Source organism: Neovison vison, chromosome 2 (assembly GCF_020171115.1).
Source record: "Neovison vison isolate M4711 chromosome 2, ASM_NN_V1, whole genome shotgun sequence".
Taxonomy (NCBI): domain Eukaryota; kingdom Metazoa; phylum Chordata; class Mammalia; order Carnivora; family Mustelidae; genus Neogale; species Neogale vison.
This window is the reverse complement of record NC_058092.1, coordinates 85,829,434-85,855,498: the sequence shown is the minus strand read 5'-3', so window position 1 is coordinate 85,855,498 and position 26,065 is coordinate 85,829,434. Positions and strand designations below refer to the sequence as shown.

Here is a 26,065-nt window from a genome sequence, read left to right as displayed (position 1 = left end):
TGGCTACCTGTATATCTTCTTTGGAAGAATCATTCAGATTCTCTGCTCATTTTTTAATCAGATCCTTCGTGTGTGTGGAGAGGGAGTGGTGTTGAGTCGTGTCACTTTATATATTTTTGATATTAAGTTATTGGATGTATCATTTGCAAATTTCTATTCAGTAGGTTTCCTGTTTTGTTGATGGTTTCCTTTGCTTTTCAAAAGCTCGTTATTTTTGTGTGGTCTCAACAGTTTATTTTTGCTTTTATTTCACTTGCCTTCAGACACACATCTAGAAAAATGTTGCTAAGGCTGATGTCAAAGAGATTACTGGCCATATTTTCTTCTAGGAGTTTTACAGTTTCAGGCCTCACATTTGGGTCTTTTTTTTTTTTTTTTTTTTTTAAGATCTTATTTATTTATTTGACAGAGATCACAAGTAGGCAGAGAGGCAGGCAGAGAGAGAGAGAGAGAGGAGGAGGAAGCAGGCTCCCTTTTGAGCAGAGAGCCCGATGCGGGGCTCGATCCCAGGACCCTGGGATCATGACCTGAGCCGAAGGCAGAGGCTTTAACCCACTGAGCCACCCAGGCGCCCTCACATTTGGGTCTTTAATCCATTTAATTTTTAGGTATGACGTGAATGTCATCCAGGTTTATTCCAGTGCATTGAGCTGTCCAGTTGTCCCAGCACCACTCGTTTAAGAGACTGTCTTTTGCCTCACTGTATATTCTTACATCCCATGCTATAATTTAATTTACCATATAGGGATGGGTTTATTTCTCTGTGCTCTATTCTGTTTGATTGATCTGTGTGTTTTATTTTTGTTTTACTACAGCCTTGTAGTATTATCTTGAAATGTACCTCCAGCTTCATTGTTTTTTCTCATGAACTGCTTTGGCTATTTGATGCCTTTTGTGATTCTGTAGAAATTTAATTTTTTTAAGATTCTATTGGAGAGAGAGAGGGCGCACGAGTAGGGGGTGGGGAGGGGAAGAGGGAGAAGGAGAAGCAGGCTCTTCATTGAGCTTGAAGCCTGACTCAGGGCTCCATCCCAGGACGCGGGGGTATTATGACCTGAGCCAAAGTCAGGTGCTTTACCAACTGAGTCACCCAGGCGTGCCTCTGTAGAAGTTTTAGTATTATTTATTATAGTTTTGTGAAGAATGCTATTAGTATTTTGATAGGGATTACATTGAATCTGTAGATTGCTTTGGGTAGTGTGGACATTTTAACAAAATTAATTCTTCCAGCCTGTGAATATAATATAGCATTCCATTTATTTTGTCTTCAATTTCTTTCATCGGTGTTTTATAATTTTCAGAGTGTGTGTCTTTCATGTCCTCAGTTAAGTTTATTCTTATGTCTTTTATTTATGGTGCCATTATAAGTGGGTTTGTTTTTTGTTTTTGAAGATGCTTCATTTTCATCTATAGGTGTTAGTGTATCTAAAAAAATTTTTTTTAATTTTCTTAATTGAAAGAGGGAGAGGGAGTATATGTACATGCACATCAGTGGGAGTGGGGCAGAGGGAGAAAGAAAAACGGACTCCCCGCTGAGTGTAGAGCCTAACATGGGGCCTGATTCTAGGATGCTGAGATCATGACCTGAGCTGGTCAGATTTTTCAGAACCAGAGCCACCCAGGTGCCCCTAAAATTTTATTGATGAGCCTCAGAACTTTCCAGCTACAGTTTAAGTCAGATTATTGAGGTATCATTTACACACAGTAAAATTTAACTTTTGTAGTGTACTCCACTTAAAAAAAAAAATCTGTGGCAAAATACATATAAAATTCATTGTCTTAACCTTTTTAAAGATTTATTTATTTTTTATTTGAGATTGAGTGAGCATGAGTAGGGGGAACAGAGAGAGAGAGGGAGAAACAGCCTCCCTTGTTCCGAGCTCCTTGTTCCTTGCTCTGAGTTCCCTGGCCTCAATCCCAGGACTCCAGGATCATGACCTGAGCCAAAGTCAGACGCTTAAACGACTGAGCCATCCAAGTGCCCCTTAACCTTTTTAAAGTTTAGAATTAAAAATTGTGTATACACAGGCAGTGATGTTAAATACATACATAATACTGTGCAACCGTCACCACCAGCCATCTCCAGAGCTCCTTTCATCTTGTAAAATCGAAACTCTGTACCCATTAACCAGGAATTTCCCAATTTCCCCCATGCCTCCCAGCTCCTGGTAACCGCAGCTCTACTTTCTATCTCTATGATTTTGACTGTTATAAATACCTCATATAGGGGCGCCTGGGTGGCTCAGTGGGTTAAAGCCTCTGCCTTCGGCTCGGGTCATGATCCCAGGGTCCTGGGATCAAGTCCCGCATTGGGCTCTCTGCTCAGCAGGGAACCTGCTTCCCTTCCACTCTCTGTGCCTGCCTTTCTGCCTGCCTGTGATCTCTGTCTGTCAAGTAAATGAATGAAATTTTAAAAAAATAAAAAATTAAAAAAAAAATAAATACCTCATATAAAGTGATATCACCATATAGTATTTGTCTTTTTGTGACTGGCTTACTTCACTTAGCATGTGTCTTTAGATTTCATTCCAGTTGTACCATACAACTGGATTTGTTCAGTTTGGATTTGTCAGAATTTGTTCCCTTTATATGGCTGAATAATATTCCATTGTGTGTATGTCACACATTTTGTTTATCTTTTGATGGACACTTGAATTTCTTCCATGTTTAGCTATTGAGAGTAATGCTTCTGTGTACATGGGTGTACAAATATGTCTTCAAGCCCTGTTTTCATTTCTTTTGGGTATATAACCAGAAGTAGAATTGCTGGTAGCAACTTAAAAATTTTTTTAATATTTTATTTATTTATTTGAGACAGAGATCACAAGGAGACAGAGAGGCAGGCAGAGAGAGAGGGGGAAGCAGGCTTCCCGCTGAGAAGAGAGCCCAATGTGGGGCTCAATCCCAGGACTGTGAGATCATGACTTGAGCTGAGGGCAGACGCCCAACCCACTGAACCACCCAGGCGCCCCAGCAATTTTAATTTTTTGAGTAACTGCCATAATGTTTTTCATTATGGTTGTACCATTTTGTGTTCCCACTAATAATGTCCAGGAGTTCTAGTTTTTCCACATCCTTGCCAAAACTTGTCTTATTTATTTATTTTTAATAGTAGCCATTTTACTGGGTATGAGGTGGTATCTCACTGTAGTTTTGATTTGCATTGCCCTAATGATGCTTTTGGCTATTTGCATATTGTCTTTGGAGAAGTGCTTCTTCAGATTATTTGAGCACCTTTTTTTAAAGCTTTAATTCCAGTTACTTAACATAGTGTTATATTAGTTTCAGGAGTATAGTATAATGATTCAGCACTTCCATACATCACCTAGTGCTCATCACAAGTGCTCGCCTTAATATCCCTACCAGCTGTTTAGCCCATCCCTTCATCCCCACTCCCTCTGGTAACCAGCAGTTTGTTCTCTATAATTAAGAATCTATTATTTGGGGGTGCCTGGGTGGCTCAGTGGGTTAGCCTCTGCCTTCAGCTCAGGTCATGATCTCAGGGTCCTGGGATCAAGCCCCAAATCAGGCTCTCTGCTTAGCAGAGAGCCTGCTTCCCTTCCTCTCTCTCTGCCTGCCTGTCTGACTACTTATGATCTCTCTCTGTCAAATAAATAAATAAAATCTTAAAAAAAAAAAAAGAATCTATTATTTGTCTCTCTCTCTTATTTTTTTTCCCATTGCTTATTTTGTTTCTTAAATTCCATGAATGAATGAAATCATATAGTATTTGTCTTTCTCTGACCTGTTTTGTTTACCATTATAGCTGCACCATGTCATTGCAAGTGGGAAGTTTTCATTCCTTAGAGCTGAAGAACACTCCATTGCATATGTACACCACATTTTATTTATTCATTCATCAATTGATGGACACCTGGGCTGCTTCCATAACTTAGCTATTATAAATAATGCTGCTGTAAACATAGGAGTGCCTGGAATTGTTTTCCTAATTTCCCTTTCTGCTGCTTCATGATTAGTCTATAGAAACACAACCAACTCTGTATATTAATTTTGTATCCTGCAATTTTACTGAATTCATTTAATCTAATAGTATTTTTTGTAGAGTCTTTAGGGTTTTCTATCAGTGGTATCATGTCATCTGTAAATGGTGATTGTCTGTTACTTACCACTTTGTATGCCTTTTATTTCTTCTTGTCTGATTGCTTTGGGTAGGACTTCCAGTACCATGTTGAATAAAAGTAGCTAGAGTGAACATCCTTTTACTAATCCTAATGTTAGGGGAAAAAGTTTCAGTTTTCCACCATTCAGTATGATATGGGTTTGTCATATATGGCTTTTGTTATGTTGTCTTTAAACCCAGTTTGTTGAGAATTTTTATCATGAATGAGTATTGAAGTCGTTAAATGCTTTTTCTTTTTATCTATAGAGATGATTATGTGATTTTTGTTAATGTGGTGTTTCACATATTGGTTGATTTGCAGATATTGAACCATTCTTGGATCCCAGGAATAAATCCACTTAAGTGGGGTGAATGATGCTTTTTTCCTTCACCCGAGATTTATTTATTTATTTATATTAGAGATAGCGTGCAAGCAGGGGGAGGGGCACAGGGAGAGGGAGAGAGAGAATCCACAAGCAGACTCCCTGACTGAGCTTAGAGTCTGATGTGGAGTGTGAATGATGCTTTTATTATATTATGGTATGTTGTTTGCTACCTTTTGCTGAGGATTTTTGTATCTGTGTTCTTCAGGGATGTGACCTTTAGTTTTTCTTTTTTGTAGTGTCTTGTCTTGTAGGGTTTATTGTGACAGTAATGCTGACCTTGTAGAATATATCTACATATTGAAGCTTCCTTTCTTGTTCTATTTTTTGGAATAGATTGACAAGAAAATAGACATTAATTCTTCTTTAAATGTTAGGTAGAATTTGCCTGTGAATCCATCGGGTTCTGAACTTTGATTTGTTGGGAATTTGGGGAGTTTTGGAAGATGTTATTTATTTTAGAGAGCATGAGTGGGAAAAGGGACAGAGGGAAAGGGAGAGAGAGAGAATCTGAAGCAGATTCCATGCTGAATGCGGAGCCTGACGTGGGGCTTAGTCTCAGAACCCTGAGATCATGACCTGAGCTGAAATCAAGAGTTAGATGCTTAACCAACTAAGCCACCCAGGTGTCCCAGGAATTTTTTGATTACTGATTTAATTTATTGACTAGAAATTGGTCTCAACTGTTCAGATTTTCTCTCTCAATTCAGTTTTGGAAGATTGTAGGTTTTTAGGAATCTGTACCTTCTTGGTTGCCCAATTTTTGGCATATAATTTTTCATTTTGGTTTCTTATAATCCTTTTTGTTTCTGTGGTGGTGGTTGTTACTTTCCTTTCTGATTTTATTTATTTTGTTTTTCTCTTTTTTCTTCATGAGTCTCGCTAAAAGTTTGTCAGGTTTGTTGATATTTTCAAAGAACCACCTGATTTCATTGATCTCTTTCGGTGTTTTTTTAGTCTCTGTTTCATTTATTTCTGCTCTAATCTTTATTTTCCCCGGCTTGGGCTTTGTTCTTTTTTTTTTTTTTTTTTCTTTTTTTAAAGATTTTATTTATTAACTGCTAGAGAGAGACACAGTGAGAGGGAACACAAGCAGGGGAAGTGGGAGAGGGAGAAGCAAGCTTCCTGCTGAGCAGGGAGCCTGATGCAGGGCTGGATCCCAGGACCCTAGGATCATGAACTGAGCCGAAGGCAGAAGTTTGATGACTGAACCACCCAGGCATCCCATCTTTTTCTAGTTCCTTCAAGATGTAAAGTTAGTTTGAGATTTTTCTTATTTTTTGAGGTAAGCCTTTATCACTATAAATTTTCCTCTAAGGATTGTGTTAGTTGCATCCAGTAGACTTTGGACCACTGTGATTTCATTTTCTTTTGTCTTCATTTGGATTTTTGGTTTCTTTTTTTTTTTCTTTTTAAGATTTTATTTATTTATTTGACAAAGAGACAGTGAGAGAAGGAATACAAGCAGGGGAAGTGGGAGAGAGAAAAGCAGGTTTCCTGCTGAGCAGGAGCCTGATGAGGGCTCCATCCCAGGACCACCTGAGCCAAAGGCAGATGCTTAACAAATGAGCCACCCAGGCACCCCTGTCTTCATGTGGTTTTTGATTTCCTCCTTCATTTCATTGACCCAGTGGGTATTTAGTAGCATGTTATTTAAGCTCCATGTGTTTATGCTTTTTCCAGTTTTTTTTTCTTGTGATTTCTAGTTTCGTAACTGTTGTGGTTGTTATGATTTCAGTCTTAGATTTATTGATACCTGTTTTGTGACCCAATATGTGATCTGTCCTGGAGAATGTTTCATGTGATTTTATTTTACTTTATTCTTTTAAAGATTTTTATTTATTTGTCAGAGAGTGCACAAGCAGGCAGAGTGGTAGGCAGAGAGAGAAACGGACTCCCCGCTGAGCAAGGAGCCCGATGTGGGACTCGATTCCAGTACCCTGGGATCATAACCCGAGTCAAAGGTAGATACTTATCCAACTGATACACCTAGGCATCCCCGTTTCATGTGATTTTAAAGCAATGTGTATTCTTTTGTTTTGGGATGGAACGTTCTGTATGTATCTGTTAAGTCTATCTGGTCTAATATGTTATGCAAAGACACAGTTCCCACTTAATTTTTTGCCTGAATTATCCATTGATGTAAGTGGGGTGTTAAAATCCCCTACTATCATTGTATTACTGTCAATTTCTCCCTTTACATCTGCTAATATTTGCCTATTAAGTGCTCCAGTGGTCAGTACATAGATATTTACAATTGTATCCCTTTGTTGGATTCATCCCTTTATTATTCTTTATGTTCTTTATCTTTTGTTATGCTTTAACGTCTGTGTTGTTTGATGTAAGTATTGCTATGTAGGTTTTATTTCGCTTCCGTTTTTGTGGAATATCTTTTTCATCACTTCAGTTTCAGTCTTCATGTGTCTTTAGATCTGAAGCAAATCTCTTCTGAGCAGCATATAGATGGGGCTTGTTTGTTTCCGTTCTGTCACCCTGTGCCTTGACTGGACCATTTAGATCATAGCATTCTGGATTTTTTGTTTTCTTCTTCAGCTTTATTTCAGTTATCTGGGTAGCTTTTACTCAAGGGGTAGTTCAGCCCTTCTATAAAGCTATGTTCCTTCATGGCTCTTCACTGAATGCCTTAAATAATTGCCAAGGACTTTCAACTTTATCTCCATGATCGTGAACCTTGGGAACTGTTCAGATTAAATCTGCCATCTTTTTTTTTTTTTTTTTAGTCTTTGGAGATTTGTCCCTATGCATGTGTCTAGTGCTGAGCAAAAACTCAAAAGGGACCCATATGCAGATTTCTAGAGGTTTTTCTCTTTTTATATTCTTTTTTTAAAATTTTATATTGTCATTCATTTGAGAGAGAGTGAGCAAGTGAGCATGAGCAGGAGGAGGGGCAGAGGGAGAGGAGAGAGAATTCCAAGCAGACTCCACAGTGAGCATGGAGCCTCTTGATCTCCCAAACCTGAGATCATAACCTGAGCCTGAATCAAGAGTCAGACGCTTAAATGACTGAGAACCGAGGAGCCTCCTTAGAGCTTCTTGCTTGTCAGAATTCTGCTCTGCAACTTCCAGTCCCCAGCCTCCCTAAATTCTGATCTTGATCTCTTCCACTCTTAGCAATTATGTTTTACCTCTGTACCTGAATTTAGATAAAGTGCTTCCACTTGGAAACCTGGGTCAGTTGTAGGGATCACACTTCTCACAGTGGTGTACTACCTTTTGTTCAGTATTTGAGACCATTCTTTTTATTTTGTCCAGTTTTGTAATTTATTACATTTGCCTGTATCTTATGAATTGATATCTGGTACTTAACATTTCTTACTCTTTCATGTTTATTTTTCTATAAGGAATATTGGAAAATTCTTTTTAAAAAATTCACTTTTAAAAATCCTTTGTGTGTTTAAGGTTATCATGTGAAATGCATAGATTAATGTAGGGAGAACTAATAACTTTGGAATACTGAACATTGATAGTCAAGTACATTATTAGCCTATACTTTTTTTTTTTTTAAAGATTTATTTGACAGAGATCGCAAATAGGCAGAGAGGCTGGGAGGGGTGGGAGAAACAGGCTCCCCATTGAGCAGAGAGCCTGATGTAGGGCTGGATCCCAGGACCCTGAGATCATGACCTGAACCAAAGGCAGAGGCTTAACCCACTGAGCCACTCAGGTGCCCCTACCTTTTTTATTCGTAATTTTAACCAATAGTTTGTACCTATCCGCTATTATTGTATTTTTACTAAAAATAGATATTTCTTGTTTTCTTGTGCCTTTTCCTTTTGTATGCAAGTAGTCAGTTTTTTTAATCTATTAGTTTGGTGACTTAATATGTATATACCTCTACTTTTAAGATACAACCCATTTATAAGTTTCCGGTATGAAACCTCAGTCGTGTATCTTTAGATTTTTGTATAGATTCTTGGATTACTTTTGATTGTTTTAAAGATTTTTTATTTATTGTTGGGGGCGGAGAGAGAGAGAGGAGGGGTGGAGGGAGCTGGAAAGGGAGAGAAGCCGACTTCCTGCTGAGTGCAGAGCCTGAGCCTGATTATGATCTGAGCCAAAACCAAGAGTCAGTCACTTAACTGAGCCACCCAGGTGGCACTACTTTTGATTGCTCTGAAGTTCAAATTCCTAGCTTTCATTTAGAATCCTTAAATATAACAGCCTTTGAAAATTCTTGAAAGGAAAGAATTCTCAGAATGCATGAGGTATATGCATAATTGTGGTAAGTAGGGAGACAACTTTTAGAGCTGTGACACTTCCTTAAATGTACAGTTGGGGGGATGCCTGGGTGACTCCGTCATTAAGCGTCTGCCTGCAGCTCAGGTCATGATCCCGGGGTCCTGAGATCAAGCCCTGCATCAGGCTCCCTGCTCAACGGGAGTCTGCTTTTCCCTTGTCCACTCCCCCGGCTTGTGTTCCCTCTCTCACAGTCTCTCTCTTCGTCAAATAAATAAATAGAAAATCTTAGAAAATAAATGTACAGTTGGCCCTTGAACTATGTTGGGGTTTGGGGGCATTGACCCCCCCACACATTGTCAAAAAACTGCATGTAACTTTTGACTCCCTCCAAACTGAACTACTGTATTTTTAATGTATATATTCCTATATATTTTTTACCTCACCCCCCACAAATGTATTTTATATTGTGATTGGAAAGTAAGAAGTTGCCAGATGATAATAAGCAAGGGAAAGTAGAGGAAAGATACAGGGTAGGCTGGAACAGCAGGACTTCCCTGTGCTTTTGGCTCTCCTCATCCCACTACGTGTGTGTGTGAGGGTTAGTTCACTGAAGGCTTGAACTGAGAGGCAGTAAAGGAACCAGCTCTGGAGAGTGATTCTCGCTCAAGTGGCAAGGCCAGTTACTGGTCCTACTTGGCCAGGGAGCACAGAGTGATACCACATCACCAAAGAGTCTGGGGGAACTCCACAATGACAGGAAGAAGCCTGCAGTGCAGAGCTGACAGCAGGGAGAGGTGCTGTCGGCCATACTGAAAGTTCTCCAAGTGGACGGGCTAAGAGCCCAGGGATCTAGCAGCTCACAGCCTACCAGCATTTCCTGTAAGCAGGAGCTGCCGTAGAACCATGTAGGGAGTCAGGTGGATCAAGCCAACCTAGAGAGATGGTAAAGGTGCTCTGCGGTCCTCTAGACATTGCGTAGAAGGAAATTTTCTACATTTCTGGGTATTGGATAATGAGTGTTAATCCAGGATCCAGTTTTGCTGACTTTGGGTAGGGATAAGGAGATTTTTGGTACCTCATTCTACTCTACTGAATTTATTGACGGAGATCTGTGTATAAATAGAGCCCTGCAATTCAAATCCAGGTTGTTTAGCTATATTAACGTTTGTTTTGTTTCAGAATAATTTTTTTTTAAGATTTTTATTTATTTATTTGACAGATCACAAGTGGGCAGAGAGGCAGGCGGCAGGGGTAGGGGAAGCAGGCTCCGCGCTGAGCCAGAGCTCGATGTGGGGCTCGATCCCAGAACCTTGGGAACATGACCTGAGCTGAAGGTGGAGACTTAACCCACTGAGCCACCTAAGTGCTCCTCAAAATAATTGTTAAGAGAATCATTTTATGCTGTTCATCTTGCTTCTATCATAGGAATGTTTTTGACAAGAAGAAAGAGGATTTTTTTGTTGTTAAATCTTCTCAAGAAAATGTGCTTGTGTTATAAAATTCGTATTGAACCTGTTCTTCTGTGGTCTAGATTTATCAGAAAAAAAATGGAACCACCTGTCTCCATATGGAACTTTCTCGGTTCTCACTAATTGGGTTACATGATGTGTTTTCCATCTTTACAGGTCCAGTTTAACTTGCAGTTTACAAAACCAAATACACCTCTAGGAGAAGTTCAGTCAGGAACAACTGTTAGTATGCCTTGCTCAACTGATAAGGAAAAGTAAGTACTTGTTGGCATAAAATTTAATGTTTGCAATTTTATCCATGCTTGAAAGCTTTGATGCCCACTTATTGTGACATTTTAAGTTGCTGATCAGTGGGATTGAAGTGGAGTTCTCTTTATCTATGAAAAAGAGATTTCCCATTTTTTTTTTAAACCTTAAGAGACAGTTAAACATTTATAAACTTTATAACTTATAAATGTAAAAATTTATTTTTTAAGAGTGACTTTCCTGCATAACTGAACCACCTTTCATCTGTTTTGGGGCAAATACATAGAAATCTTTTTAACTCTATTTAGTGTGGTTTTGTTTTTGTTTTCTTGTATGGCTGTGTCTGCCTCTGAAAGCTCTCCATTTTTCTGAATTAATGCTTCCAGTGTAAAGTACTCTGAGAAGCCAGCTATTTTAATTTTATTTATCTTTTAAATATTTATTTATTTTAGAAAGAGAGGGAGAGTGCATGAGCAAAGGGAGGGACAGAAGGAGAGGGAGAGAAGCTGACTTCCTGCTGAGCATGGAGTCCAAAGGCTCAATCTCAGGACCCTCAGATCATGACCTGAGCCGGAACAAAAAGTCTTACCCTTCACTGAATTAGCCACCCAGGCACCCCAGGCACCCCAGGAGTCACCTATTTTAAACTGCTAGAATTCTTTGTTAAGAATAAGGCTTGTGAGATTGTCCCATACCTACCAAAATAAGCTTTAATTTTATGACGTATTCTGCCTATTCAGAAATCCCTTCCTGTTTTGTAGCTCTTAGATGGGTTTTACATAGTGAGGTTTGTTCCGTCAGTGAGTTGTGACTAAATTAAACAGCTCATGAAAATTTGTCTCTGTGGGTAGTCTCACTGGTAGTCTATACATGTTTGTACTATTTTTTTCTTATCATTGTGCTTCTTAAAAATTAATCATTTTAGGGGCACCTGGGTAGCTCAGTAGGTTAAGCCGCTGCCTTCGGCTCAGGTCATGATCTCAGGGTCCTGGGATCAAGCCCTGCATCGGGCTCTCTGCTCAGCAGGGGGCCTGCTTCCCTTCCTCTCTCTCTGCCTGCCTCTCTGCCTACTTGTGACCTCTCTCTGTCAAATAAATAAATAAAATCTTTAAAAAAAAAATAATCATTTTAAGACCTGTCTGCTGGCACTCATTACCATGAGCTAGCATCATTCAAGTATACTGCGGAATAAATTACTAACAGTTCAAAGAGGCTTCTTATCCCAATTCTCTGGCTTTCATTCATTGGCTTGTGTAAAACTGTCACCAATATGAATATTACAGAAGTTTGGGAGCCTCTCAAAAAAAGAATTCTTTGAAATCTTGAAATGTGTATGTTATATTTAATCTTAAACTTGTTTAAATAAGAGGCACAGCATCTGTAATCCCTGTTAATGGTAGAACACCATGTTTATATATTTAACTCTGTCATATACACCAAGCACAATTTTACTTGCAGAAAATATCATATTTGTGGTACGAAAATCAAACATAATCATGTGTCCCTAAAATTAGGACTCTTCAGCTATTTTGAGTGTTTTTTGTTTGTAATTGGTTTTTTCCTGTATTGTCAGGAAAAAGTGGCAATGGGTATCAAAAGTTTAAAAAGTTAAAATTGAAGGAAATATCTATTCACCCACTTAATTCTTTTCTGAAAATTGGAAAAAGACCACTTAATTTTAAGAATGTTCTTTGTTTTACAAGTGCCTTTAAACTCTTGTGCCATAGAACTATTAGAGAAACTTGACACTGGACAGGTTTAGAAAAAAGGAGTATGGTGGTAGAAGGGAGAAAATACAACTACGTAAATGCCCCCATATTTTTCTAAACTTTTGTATTTGTATTCATCTGACTAGAATTCATTATTTATTAATTTTAATAGTGCGTATTAATGACATCTTTGAAGTACTGTAAAGTTCTGAAGAGCTTTTGGCAAAGGAAAAAGTTTACTCTTTAATTACTGTTTTTTAAAAGTAGGCTCCATGCCTAGTGTGGAACCCAATGCAGGGCTTGAACTCACAACCCTGAGATTGAGACCTGAGCTGAGATGGATTCAGAGGCTTAACTAGCTGAACCAACCAGGTGCCCCTTACTCATTTTAAATACGAGATAGAAATGGTTAAATGATACTCTTGAAGCATGAACATGTGTTTTCATTCAGCATGTATCACTTATGCATTATGGTTTAGTGGTTTCATAGTACTAGCGTTTTTAGTTCCCCATATTCTTTATCTTAGCTCTTCGACTTATTAGTGTTATTTATTATAGTCTGCTGTTCACTGGGAAGGGTACTTTGGCTTATGGATAAACTGCTTGCTTAAGAAACCAGTGAAGAATGACTTGTTTTGAACAAAGCTATAAACATAATTAGATTATTTTATATATAGTATGTGTTTGTAGATTAACAGTTAATGTTGATGGTTTATCTCAAGTGAAAATAAATGTTAAAATAAATACTACTTTCCTTTCAAGTGGTGCAAATGTAGGGCTGGAATCCAAATACCTGAAGAAAAGGGAAGACAGCATTCCTTTACGTGGGCTCAGCCAAAACCTGTTCAATAATCCAGGTGAGAGGACAGTTCTGAAATGGATTTGACAGTGGTTTAATTGACTATATTTTATGTAGAACTAAATGAATACAAATAATCTTTTTTTGTCCTCATTTGCAGACCATCAAAAAGATGGCACTTTAGGAGCATTACAGACATCTTCCAAAGCTGCAGTGCTCCCTTCTGCATCTTCAGCATACTTCCCTGGGCAGTTAACAAACAGTTAATGCTAGTGTTGTCTTTAACTTTTTATTGAAATTTTATAAATTTCCATGGTTTAAAAATGTATGAGCAGCATAGATCAAAATTCTAAGCCAGCAAGTTTCCAAGTTTACTTGAGCTTACTGTATTAGATTGTTTGGCTCCTTTTTAACTCCTGCTGCCGTTCCACGGCAAGCTAGAGGAGCCAGTTTGTACTTGGGGGATTCGGAGTGAAGATTCTGAGTAAATGACGCTTTTTAGTTTGTGAACATGGTGTTTGATAGAATGATAGTATGAATTTTATTAAATGAATCCTTAGAAATTCTCAGAATTTCTGAGGGAAGAGTTGATCCTAATAAGAGACATTGTAGTCATTGAGGATCTGGGTAAATGAAAACCTGCTTAGATAGAATATGAAACCAAAGACTATCACTAATTCATTTTATCATTTCCATTGGTAAAATAAAAGTTTTAAGTTTGACAACTGAAAATTATGAGGGAAAATGATTATCTCTAAAGAGATCTATATTATTGGTATTTACAATAAAGGGGAAATCCTAAAATTACCTTCAATGAAATTAATCCTTCATAGCAAGTAATACTTTGCAGCATCTTTAAATTAGCTATTGAACAAGTCTAACTAATTCTGATAATTTTGATAAATTAGAAAAATAATTTGGACAATGTATTGTATAACCTGATTAAGTATAAAGTGCTTTGAGCTACAAAGTTTATAAGATTTTAATGCTTCCTGGAAATCTATACTTACCCAGTTTGTTATTCAGTTAAATCTGTATTAGTGGAATGTTTTAAAAAGTAGTACATTACAGAGTACTTTAAGAGCATCATGAATATTCATTGTTTTTTATACTATCAGTTCATTTTAATGTTTGCTTAATAAGGTAGGCAAAGTGAGTAACTGCTAGAAGTTACAATTTTATTTTTCTTCTTTGTAACCAACCCAGTTTCAAGTAAGAATTATTTGGAGAAAAATTAGGTTCTAAAATTTCACCCAGACTCAAAGGGTCCCATTTTGTTTTCTTACTTATGATCACCCAGTACAGAGTAGCATTGTCTTATGAAATGTATAAATTGTTTATAAGGATTGCTAATGCTCATCTGATATTTAAAAAACTATTTTCAAGGACCTTACTACATAGATTAGGAAAGAGAATTCAATATATGAATATCACTGTTATTAGGTTTATGGTAAGACAAAGAATCTAGTATTTGGTCATATTTTTCTGAAGCTGTGTTGGTAGTTGCAAGCAGTCTTAACTAGGGGATTTATTCTAAAAAATTAAGTAACCATTACTGGGTAGTTACTTTTATGTATGACTTGTCATTTCAATATACTGTATGAGTATTAGTAAGAATACTTGGTTACAGTAACTTGAAAGCATTTAATAATCTAGAAAGTAGCCTCTTGGTGATATTAGAATCTTTCCTGTAAATATTATGTAATATATAAAAACATGACAGGGTTTGGATGGGATTTAGGGCATACAGGTAGTTCTTTTTTATTTGAAATTGTTTTGCAGTGTACAGCTGTACATGTGTTAATAATCACAAGGTTGTACTTAACGTATTTCTATAAACTGAGCTTTGTTAAAGTATTTATGGAGTATGATGTGTATATAAAAATAAACAGCATTGATCTGCAGCTGTTGACAATGCTTAGAATTTAAGTACTTCCATTTAATTTACGGACTAAGTTTCCATTTCTTCTGTCTTCCTATGGGAGTTGTGAGGGGGGAAAAAGGGATTAAAGAGAAGATGGTGTAAAGCTTTGATTTGTTACTGTAAAAATGATTATGGTAACAAATAAAGCCAACAGACCTTACAGGGAATCACAGATCAAGACTTTCTTTAAAAAAAAAATCATTAAAATATTTAATTTTATTAACAGAATATTTACATTTCTTTTAAGACCTTATTTAACCATAGTGAATGTTCCAAGTTTAAAAAGCATTGAGCAATAACCACACACAAGATGAAAACAGTGTAAACTATACAATACTTTATGTACAATTTTTACAAAGTAACACTTTTTAAATAATATAACTGGACACAAAAATATACACTTTAGAGAAATTCACATCAGTAATTGTATAAAGCTCTCTTCTAGAGTCCTGAAAATTTAGGACAAACATTAGCTCTGTAAATAAAGTGTTACTGTGACAGTCCTGAAAGGCCACTATATATATTTATCTACATATAGATATCACATTGACATTTTCAAGGCTACCAGCTTTACTATATAATTTTTAGATTATGTATTCAAGTGTTGAGGTTCTTGTGATTATGCAAACATTAAAAGAATAGTGGTATAAGTAGCTGGGGAACAAACCCGAGCCAGCGTTTAGATTTACAGACTCTACCCCAATTTAAATTCTAAATGGCTGATATTTTCTCATTTCAAAAACAGTGGTGAATGTTTAAAATAAAATTACTACAAACAAGCTTGAAACATGATTCAGATTTAGTACAATTTTCTTAGTTTTTTTTTTTTAATGCAAACAATTCATTTACCATTTCTTTACTTTAGTGCATCTGCATTAAGGCTTTGAATTATTTGACCCAAGATTTTACAATGTTAAAAACGAACAGGTCCGTAACCATACTACCTACTCTGTCTCGCTGTGAGTCAGCATAGAGTTAAAGCTCAACACCTGAAGGAAATGGTAGCAGAGACGTTGCTAGTATCTAAGAAGGTACGTATATAGTTTTTAATTAAAGGATGTATAATAAAACAAAAGCTAGTGGCAAGAAATTGGTGCTAATAAACAAAAGGTTTCTTTTCAAAAGAAATTGTAACATCTTTGGAAAACTGTCCGGTTCTGGTTCTTTCTTTAGTTCCCACGGAGTTCATGCAGATACATTTCTTAAGACAACCTTAAAGTACATTGTAGATGGAAATGGAATGTACATCCAGAACTACAGGTGAAAACTAAGACCTGGGTGTGATAGAAAAGTCTTCCTGATTTCGGTCATCACACATTTGTGTCCTGGAGTAAAGGTTCTTTGGCCTCTCCTGGCGCTTGTGTACTATGAGGATGGCTGTGACCGCCACAGTGCTTTCTCCAACTGCTGGACCGTAAGCTTAAATTGGTATGTTCTGGAATAAACAAGGCAACAAGCAGAGCCAGCAGTACTGAACAGGCTCCAAAGAGGAAGGGGGGGCCAGGGATGATCGAATTCTGAGAAAGAAAAAGATAATTAGAACTATTGTGCTGAAATCTCCACTCTTAAGAAACTGCTTATCTTTTTAATAATCAGATTGCTATGAATTGTAAGCCAGGGTCTTCTCCCTTTCTTCAGAGCCACAGTAAGAAAATGCATTTGCTTTTCAGGAGAAAGGGACACTATTGTACTCTCACTATAAAATTCTGAGGATAACTGCTGATCCAAGGAACAGAGCCACAAGAGTTTTTCAAAAACAGCCTATCACTTGCAGCACAGAATCTGAACACATCATACGGCTCATGAGCCTTCACCTCATTAGTTCAACAGGAAGATCTCAAAAGTAAAATTAAGTAGTATACACTATGTCAACCACAGTAGTGGAATCAGTGACCGTTTTCTTCGTTTACAAAAGCAAACTACATTCTCTAGTAACTATAAGTGAGGGAAACACAGTTAATGCTGTTACCTAAGAATCAAAAGGCTTTTGTTTTAGCCCAGATATGTTCATTCTTAACAAAAACTTGCACAGCCAGTTTTACCTATGTATAGCCTACAAACATTCGTTTTTATTTAAAAGCATTTCGGCTGCTCTGCTAAACAAGCCAGAAACTGATGAGCTGTTTGTGTTGGCTAAAGATACGATGTCTGCCGTTAATGTTTTCAGTTGTAAGGAGGGTAAGTACAGCAAACAGGTGAACAAAGATGTGAATCAGCACCTAACTGCCATTTGCTGCAGAAGGCAGGCCTCACCTGGGGACCTCGTGCAGCACACACGTCCCCGAGGAGACAGCGGTACACACCGGTGGCTATTAACCAAGCCATGAGCTGTAACATCACAAACTAGAACAGTTTGATAATTCTTAAATTGACGAGGGGAAAGGGATGTACAGCCGATTTAAAAAAGACGTATACAGGGGAACAAAGTCCCTTCAGCTTTGGTTTTTAAGTGCTGTAGATCTAAAATAATCTCACATAAAAGCTTGGGTGACCAAAAACCATTCATCTTTCAACCCAGCCAAATGAACTGTATTTTTATTACCTGTTCGAAATGGTGCTGTGGGCTTGTGTTTGTTCCCAAGTCTGTTCCTGTCATTGGCAATTCTTTAAGTTCCACATGGAATATGTAGAAAATGAATCCATAAAGAGCTGGTCCCAGACCATTGCACAGTCCTCGAATTCCTGTTATCATTCCTTGAACAACACCTAAATTGTTTACACAAATTATGTAATGAATGCGCTGTTTATTTTTTCCTGCCCCAGAACCAGAACCAGACAAAGTCAATCTAAAACCAAAGTTCTCATCGGACACTAGCAATTTACCAAGATGGCATTAACAAAGTACTTAGAAGCCATGAGCTCTACAAAGTAAGTTTATCTGATAAAATGTGAGATCAGGTAGACCCAATCCAAACATAGGTCTAGTTTAAGCAAGTGGGCAAAAGCACTTTATTTCCCTTTAAAACATACCTGGTTAAAAATCAGGCATGAGTTCACAATCATTAACTGTTAAAAAGAAAAACCTGCCCCTAAGCAGCTACTTAAGACCCTCTGAGTCAAATACAGAGTTTGAGTTTTGCTTTCCTCTGCAATCTTTTCTCAAATCTAAAATGCAATTTACTTTGGCCATAGGCCTTTCCTTCCTCACTTAATCAACCATGTGATCGCTGCCCCTCTTTTGTAACACTCCCTTTTCCCCTTATGACTAGAGAAAACATATCCTTTTCAAAGAATTATCTGTTAGCATTTTGAGAATTAAATATTCCTATCACAAAAGCGTTAAGATAAAAAATGTTTTCTATGGTCTTTAGATGACTGAAACCTAAGATTTAAATAAAAAGGTTACTTAAGCCCAGGATGTCTAGAACATCATAGCAAACCCATAATAGTGAACATAAGGTGGCCAGCCTACATCACTAGATTTTCTAGCGACAGAACAGGTAGGGCCCCACAGAGTGAGACATGGTTACAGATATCCACCGAAGGACGATACCTTGGAATCTGCTTTTCCTCTTTTTTTTTTTTTTTTTTAAGATTTTATTTATTTATTTGACAGGCAGAGATCACCAGTACGCAGAGAGGCAGGCAGAGAGAGAGGAGGAAGAAGGCTCCCTGCTGAGCAGAGAGCCCGACACGACACGGGGCTCGATCCCAGGACCCCGGGATTACGACCTGAGCCAAAGGCAGAGGCTTTAACCCACTGAGCCACCCAGGCGCCCCAAATTTGCTTTTCCTCTTAACAGTGAAATCAATTTTAGATTCTTTACTTTGAAGATATACTTATGATCCCATACTGAGGAAGGAGATAGAAAATAGGATTTGAGTATTCTGTGCTTTCAAATAATTATCATGGGTTCTTGTCAACTCACCTTGTTGATCAGCATCGGCAGTTCGTGAAACAAGGGCACTGACCGCTGGAAAGGTAATGCTAGACATGGCTGCCACTGCTCCAGCAGCCCACATCATCCTGTAACCAAAAGCAGCAAAACAAAAATATATTCTTCACTGCACCTGTCAGTCAAAATATACACTTGAATTCAAGTTACTGATACTGCAAAGTGGCTGTGGTACAAGGAAAAGGAGAACTGTACTTGGTCTATTCCTTCCTTCCTGTGTGACTCTGGGCAAGTCACTCTAAGGTCTGAGCAGCGGGTGGGGATGGGGAGTGTTGAGAATACCATATGATACACATATAGAAACAGCATTACGAGTTTCCCCAGCCAGTAAGACTCTCTCTGCAGGCCGTGCTCCCACAGACTTGTGCTTCAGTGTGAAGCTACTGAGCTGACCTAAGCCTTGGATGTTTTGGGCTTGAAACTCGTAGTAAGTGTTTTAGATCATTAAAATTGTGAGTGCCTCTTCGTAAAAACTAGTCTGGAAAACAAAACATCCATCAAAACACATTCTTGGGGTACCTGGGGGGCTCAGTTGTTAAGCATCCGCCTTCGGCTGAGGTCATGATCCCAGTGTTCTGGGATCGAGCCCCACATCAGGCTCCCTGCTCGGTGGGGAGCCTGCTTCTCTCCTGCTCTCCCTGCTTGTGTTCCTGCGTGCGCGCTCTCTTTCTCTCTGTTAAATAAAATCTTTTAAAACAAAACAGAACCACTCTTGATGCTTACTCCTATTTGATCCAAACAGAGGTAGTATGTTTTGGGGAATGAAACCTGAGTAAACCAAGTTCAGTCCCATCATCCTGAGCATGAAGGCACAACTGTGCGGCCCAACCTTGCCCTCACTGCAGGCCACCAGACTTGCAAGAAAAGGAAACCGCCTTCTCTCTGACAGGAAGCTGGGGCCAAAACAATAGGGCTTTCTCAATAAACTTCTGGTCTGTCATCAGTAATGATCACTGAAGTCACATGTTTTTTTCTAACCAGAAAAACAAAGAAGGTAAATAACACTAGCTTTCAGGGCTTTGCTACTTTGAGATTACATGTTTTATCCTAATGACAGACTGATACTGATTAAATGCTCATTAGAGATTTAAAAACAAATCTCATTTAAAAAATCTGTCACATAGAAAATGTCACACCCCTCTACCCTCAAGCCATTCTAGAATATACAAATACACAAGTGAGAAATCTGTACTGTATACATTTTGAGAGAAAAAAGGCACAGTAAGAGACAGACTAAAATCTAGTAATAAGCCTTAGATGAGAAGCAAATAAAAGTCAATTAGGGGCACCCACGTGGCTCATTTGGTGGGGTGTCCAACTTGATTTTGCCTCAGGGTCCTGGGATCAACCCCCCGCAACCCCCACCCCAGGCTCTCCACTCAGCAGGGAATCCACTGGGGATTCTCCCTCTCTCCCTCTGCCCCTCCCCCACTCACATGCTCATGCTCTCCCCTCTCTAAAAAATCTTTTAAAAAGTCTGTCAGTTATACCTCAACAAAGCTGGGAAAAAAGGGGCAAATATCAAAATTTTAAAAATTAAAATATACCTACCAAGGTTCTGAACCAAAGCCATACCAGGCCAGCTGTAATATTTGAAATCCCAGACCCAATAAAATGGTGTTCTTATTTCCAATTGACCGCATAAGTAAACTCAAGACTATGGTCTAGAAAAGAAGAAAAACCAGAATGGAATGGTTTATCAGGAAAGAACTTTTTAAAAATAAAAATAAAAAATACTTGGTGACATCCTCCAATCTGTAATATAAAAGGACTACCACTTTTCTACATTTTGGCATTTTTAGCAGTTGCCCTGAATATATCTTGAGACTATTACTCCAGGTCATATAGAGCAAATGAAAGGTCCCTTTGCTGACACAGATCCAGATCCAGGGAAGAAGAAAAGTGAAAACAGAAAAGTTGAACTTTCTATTCAGTACATTTCTACTGACTGCTTAAATCAGAAATTGTAAGCAGTAGCATCAAAGGTCTGAACAGATGATTTGGGGATCCTGGTTATATAACTGCTTTAAAAGTTTTTACAGGTCCAAGTTAATCCAAAATGCTGACCCTCCCACTAAGCAAAACTGAAACAGTACAAGAATTACTCTCTGTCCTTCACCTAAATCACTGCTGAAAGCATGATGCTTTTACAAATAGTAAACAGGTGTAGTAAGTGTGATTTGAGAAACATACAGCGCAGGAACGTAGCCTTTGGAAAAACAGCCTGGATCATAATCTTGGCTCTAACTATGTGACACTGGGCAAGTTACTTCACACTGAAATAGTTCTGTCTCTTATAAAATGGCAAGGAAGAGTACCTACTTCAAAACTCTGTCATGTAGGTTAGAGGAGGTATTTACAAAATGCTTAGCACTTTTCTTGGCACACTGTAGGTGTTTAATAAACAATATTATGGGTTGAATGGGTTTTTTCTTTCAAAGCGAAAAATTCAGCAATGATTTGGGGACATGAGAAAGTATTTCTTGCTATTTTTAGAAAAAGATCTTATCTTTTTAAAAATTTGTATCTCCCTCTGCCTACTGCTCCCTCTGCTTGTGCACTCTGTCAAATAAACAAACTCTTAAAAAAAAAAAAATTCTTTAAATTGAGGTTGCCTGGTGGCTCAGTCAGTTATGATCTGCCTTCAGCTCAGGCGATCCAGTAGTTCTGGGATCAAACCCCACACTGGGCTCCGGCTTAGCAGGGTGTCTGCCTCTCCCTCTCCCCTGCACCCCTACCCCCCACTCATGCCCACACTCCCGAAAAAATAAAAGCTTTAAAATAAACAAAATTCTCTAAATTGAAATAACCATTTAAGAGCTTAATCCGATATAATCACAAGCCAGTAGAAAGCAAATGAAGAGCCCTGTAGGAATTCTTGAACAATGAAGACTCCTAGATTTCTTCTCTCCAATTTCCCCTTAAAACACTAGCGAGTGTAAGAGTTCCACAAGGTATGGAACCTTGCTGGATTCCGTTCTTCTCAACAACCACAACCACAAAAGGGAACTCAACCCAATTAAGCAGTTAGCAAAGAAAAACTTCCTGTATACAGGACACCCTAATTAAGAACACTGATTTTCTCCCGAAAGGCAGGAACTTCCTTAAGTATCTGTAGCTTTGTATCCCTAGCAGCTACTGTAGGTTCTTAATATTTATAGAAAACATGATTTTTAAATATGTCAAAATAGTCTCAATAATGGGATAAATTGGGGTGCCTGGGTGGCTCAGTGGGTTAAGCTGCTGCCTTCGGCTCAGGTCACGATCTCAGGGTCCTGGGATGGAGTCCCACATCGGGCTCTCTGCTCAGCAGGGAGCCTGCTTCCCTCTTTTTCTCTCTCTGCCTGCCTCTCTGTCTACTTGTGATTTCTCTCTGTCAAATAAATAAATAAAATCTTAAAAAAAAAATAATGGGATAAATTACTTAGTGTATACAGTGTGCTAGACAAGAAAAATTATTTGGTGTCCCTTAATTTAGTGTAACTCATTTTGTCCCAAAGGTTAAATAACCAATTTAACCAAGGCGTATATAGCTAGTTAACAGTTAACTGACATCAGTTTTGGTCCGTTAAGCAAATATATGCCAAGTTCCGACTATATCCCACTGCTATTCTAGGTCTAAGGGAACTGACCCAAGGGTCAGAGAACAGGTCAAAGTACTGGTCAGCAAACAAAATACCTCATCTGGGAGGGAAGATGGACGTAAGTGCACTGGTTTAGAAAGATCATTGCAGGTTGTAGCTGCTATGGAAAAAGATGAAATGGGGCAGTGGAATAGAGGTGTTGCTTGAACTGGGATGGCCAGAGAAGGCCCTTCTGAGGAGACAGCTGAATGGGGAGGGAGGTGACTACGTGAGTATCTCGGGGATCAGAATACTCCCAACAAGTGGTAACTGCAAGTGCAAAGGCCCTCAACTGGAATATATTCAATAACAGGGATTATGGGACACAATGAGGTCATGTTGAGTCCAGGTTTTTTTCTGGCTGCAAAGGAAAGTAAATTTTAAACAAGAGGATTAAAATTTCACTCTACAGGGGCGCCTGAGTACTTAGTATGTTAAGTGTCCAAGTCTTGATTTTGACTCAGGTCACGATCTCAGGGATGTGGGATCAAGCCCTGCATAGGGCTCCCTGCTCAGCACTGGAGCCTGCTTGAAATTCTCTCTCCCTCTGCCCCTCCCCCTGCACACACTCACTCTCTCTCTCTCTAAAATAAATAAAATCTTAAAAAAATTCACTTTACAAAAATTACTTTCCCAAGTGGCAAATAAACTACAAGGAGACCAGATGAAGGCAAGAGCCATGGCTCAGACTGGCTCCTAGTATCAGAGATGGGGAGAGATGCTTCAATTCAGAATGGATTTTGGAGACAGAGGTAACAGGAGATACCGTCTGAGGAACTATGTGGTAAGGGTAAAGAAAGGCAAAAATCCACAAATATGACACCAAAGTTTGATGTGGCCCCAGCAACCGGGAGCATGGTGATGCCCATCAACGAGGTGAGCAGTGCTAAAGGGAAGGAATCCAGATTTCAGTTTTGGTTATGTCAAGTTTAAATGCACAACATGTGTCAAACAGGAGCTCAGTCAGGGGCTGGCCTAGAGGTAAAATCTTAGGAGGTCACCAACACATGGAGGACTAGATAAGAGCACTGAGGAAGGAAATATGTCCAACAATAACCCTGCACTCACATAAACTTTTATTTAGTGCAAAAGTTAGGCTTGCATGCCTCCTGGCACCAAAGAAGTGATGAGGCCTAACAGCCCCAGAGGGGACAGCAAACATTTGGCTCCCACTGGAAAGTGTGTCTGTCCATGTTTCCAGATCTTCTCATTTGGGGGGAGAAGCTACAAACACATATTTTCATATACCCTCCCAATCTTTAAATGGTTACTACTAATTTTTAAAGTAAGTATGTACGTATGATTTATTTTAAGATTTTGTTTTTTTAAGTAATCTCTAAACCCCATATGGGGCTCGAACTCCCAATCCCAGGACCAAGAGTCACATGCTCTACCGACTGAGCCAACCAGAAGCCCTTTTTAAAGTTAAAGCAGAAAAATAAACAATGGCTTCTAATTTAGCACTTAACTGAGTTGTGCACAATACAGGGTGCCTCAGTGACCAAGATGAATGTTACCTCACTCACAGGCTACTCTTCCTACAATCTACCGAGGCAAAAATAATAAAAAATAAACAGAGGTAAAAGCAACAGTACAGTGTATTCTGTACAATGACAGAGCTATACCTCAGTTAGTATGGGAACTCAGAGAGAGGACACTTAGAGCAGAGGGTGGGGAGGCAGAAAGACCAGCAGGAACAAAGGCAAAAGGGCAAGCAGTAACACGAGCAGGCAAGCAACAAGTGTATACTTGACATAAATGAGAATACGAGACAATTCTTCTACCTTTGGAGTTATATATTATACTTAATATTTCACTTCATTTAATGACAGCAACATAATGATTAATTTATCTATATACACTACATACTTCCATTAACCTGTTTTTTGAAATGCAACCAATTTTCTCATTTTTTTAAATGTGATTCATCTCAAAAATGGTATTTCTATGTAGGCCTCAAAAGCTAAATGGTCACTTAAGGACCATACTCCTTGTGGGCTGTGTATGTAACAACTGCTGTATGTCCAGTGCTGGCTGGCTGGCGGCTCATGTCCTCCCACACTCCAAGCACTGCAAGCGCTCCGCACACATGCCCAACCATACCCCCTCCTGTATCCACAGCTATTTTCCATCTTGTTTTTTTAAAGATTTATTTGACAGAGACAGACACAACGAGAGAAGAAACACAAGTGGAGTGGAAGAGGGAGAGGCTGGCTTCCCACTGAGCAGGGAGCCCTGGAGCAGGAAGCTAGTTGTGGGACCCTGGGATCATGACCTGAGGCGTTTAATGACTGAGCAACCCAAGTGCCCCTGTTTTCCATCTTCTACCCTTTGTGCTAGGTGCCCTCTGCTGAGCAGAGAGAAAATTTCCTCTAAAGCACCTTCACAGCACTCCAGCAGTGTTACTGCCTGAATTTCTAAGGCATCTGCAGCTTCTATGATCAGTGACATGTGAAACAGCTATTCGTCTCTTACGTGCCATTATAGTAAATGTTAGCTTGTTCTCTTCATCTAAATCTTAAACAAAATATTACCAAATATAATCTCAGCAATGTATAAAAAAGATAAAACATCATGACGGGGTTGGGTTTATCCCAGGATTCAAGGTCGGTTTAACATTCGATAATTCCTCAAGATCAACTCTTACTGTTTGTACATTTTCCTTGGTGATATGCCTCAGAAAGGTGTTTTTTAAAAAGCTATTTTTACATATAGGCAACAATATATTTTCCCCAAAGCTGAAGTGCACTTTTCTGACAGCCAGAAATGCACATTTAAATGCAACATAATTTCTGATTAAGGAGCTTCAAGATAAAATAGGAGTTAGAATGGATATTAAAGAGAAAACATGATATAAGGAGCACTGGGTATTATTTAAGACTAATGAATCACTGACCTCTGCCTCTGAAACCAATAAATATGTTAACTGAATTTAAATTTAAAAAAATTAATAAAATGGAAGTTAGAAATAGTACTAATACTCAATGCCATATGAATGCAAGTGTGGGGCAATGGGTATATTATAGAATTTAAATCTGAAACTTATCACTAAACCTACCAAAAAATTCGTAAGTGATGAGATCTGCAGAAGGAATCCTACACCTAAGAGATGGTAAAACATCTAAGAGACCTATGAAATGGACCCTGCCTTTCATTTCCTGAAGAACAGAATAAAACAAAGAAAGTTGCAATCTAGAAGACTAGATATAAGATAAGAAAGAGTGTTAGATTAGATCATCTACATCTACAACTAAGCCAAGGCAGAGAGGAAGAAATGGGTGGGACTTTATTCACTGAAAGGACAAAGACTGACTCGAGAAAAATTCTGGTTGCCGGAATATACTACTTGATCATGGAAAAGAGATTTGAGGCCAAGATGAAATACTCCTAAGAAAATCCAAATTGCTGGTTGATTAATATTTATCAACCAACCACTGGCTACCAACTGCATTTCCAGGGTAAGTACTTCACGTCATTCCTCTGCTCAAAATGGCTTCCCATCTTTCCACTAAGTCTCAGCATAACCTGTGAGAACCCAGATGACCTGATGGTTCCCCCTGCACCTCCTCTCTGACTTAATTTCTTGAAGGTCACTGCCTCGCTTGCTCTGCCAGAGCTGTGCTGTCCCCCTGGCTGTTTCTCACACGTGCCAGCTACAGTTCTTCCTTAGAGTTTTACTTCTGTACCTGCTGCTCA

The 26,065-nt window shown here is 38.6% G+C and overlaps 2 protein-coding genes across 4 annotated transcripts in view; one reads left to right on the top strand and one right to left on the bottom strand.

The window, feature by feature from the left end:
- Positions 1-14,869, top strand: part of SASS6 (SAS-6 centriolar assembly protein) — a 45,038-nt gene extending 30,169 nt beyond the window's left edge. For both annotated transcript variants that reach the window (XM_044238754.1, XM_044238755.1), the window contains 3 exons: positions 10,329-10,426; positions 12,890-12,984; positions 13,087-14,869. In XM_044238754.1, coding sequence (XP_044094689.1) covers positions 10,329-10,426; positions 12,890-12,984; positions 13,087-13,193 — 300 coding nt within the window. In that variant the 3' untranslated portion in view covers positions 13,194-14,869. The remainder of the gene's footprint in view (positions 1-10,328; positions 10,427-12,889; positions 12,985-13,086) is intronic.
- Positions 14,870-15,051: 182 nt separating this feature from the next.
- Positions 15,052-26,065, bottom strand: part of MFSD14A (major facilitator superfamily domain containing 14A) — a 41,819-nt gene continuing 30,805 nt past the window's right edge. For both annotated transcript variants that reach the window (XM_044238756.1, XM_044238757.1), the window contains exons 9-12: positions 20,298-20,410; positions 18,720-18,817; positions 17,393-17,556; positions 15,052-16,367 (exon numbers count right to left, since the gene is read on the bottom strand). In XM_044238756.1, the coding sequence (XP_044094691.1) occupies positions 16,161-16,367; positions 17,393-17,556; positions 18,720-18,817; positions 20,298-20,410 (582 nt within the window). In that variant the 3' untranslated portion in view covers positions 15,052-16,160. The remainder of the gene's footprint in view (positions 16,368-17,392; positions 17,557-18,719; positions 18,818-20,297; positions 20,411-26,065) is intronic.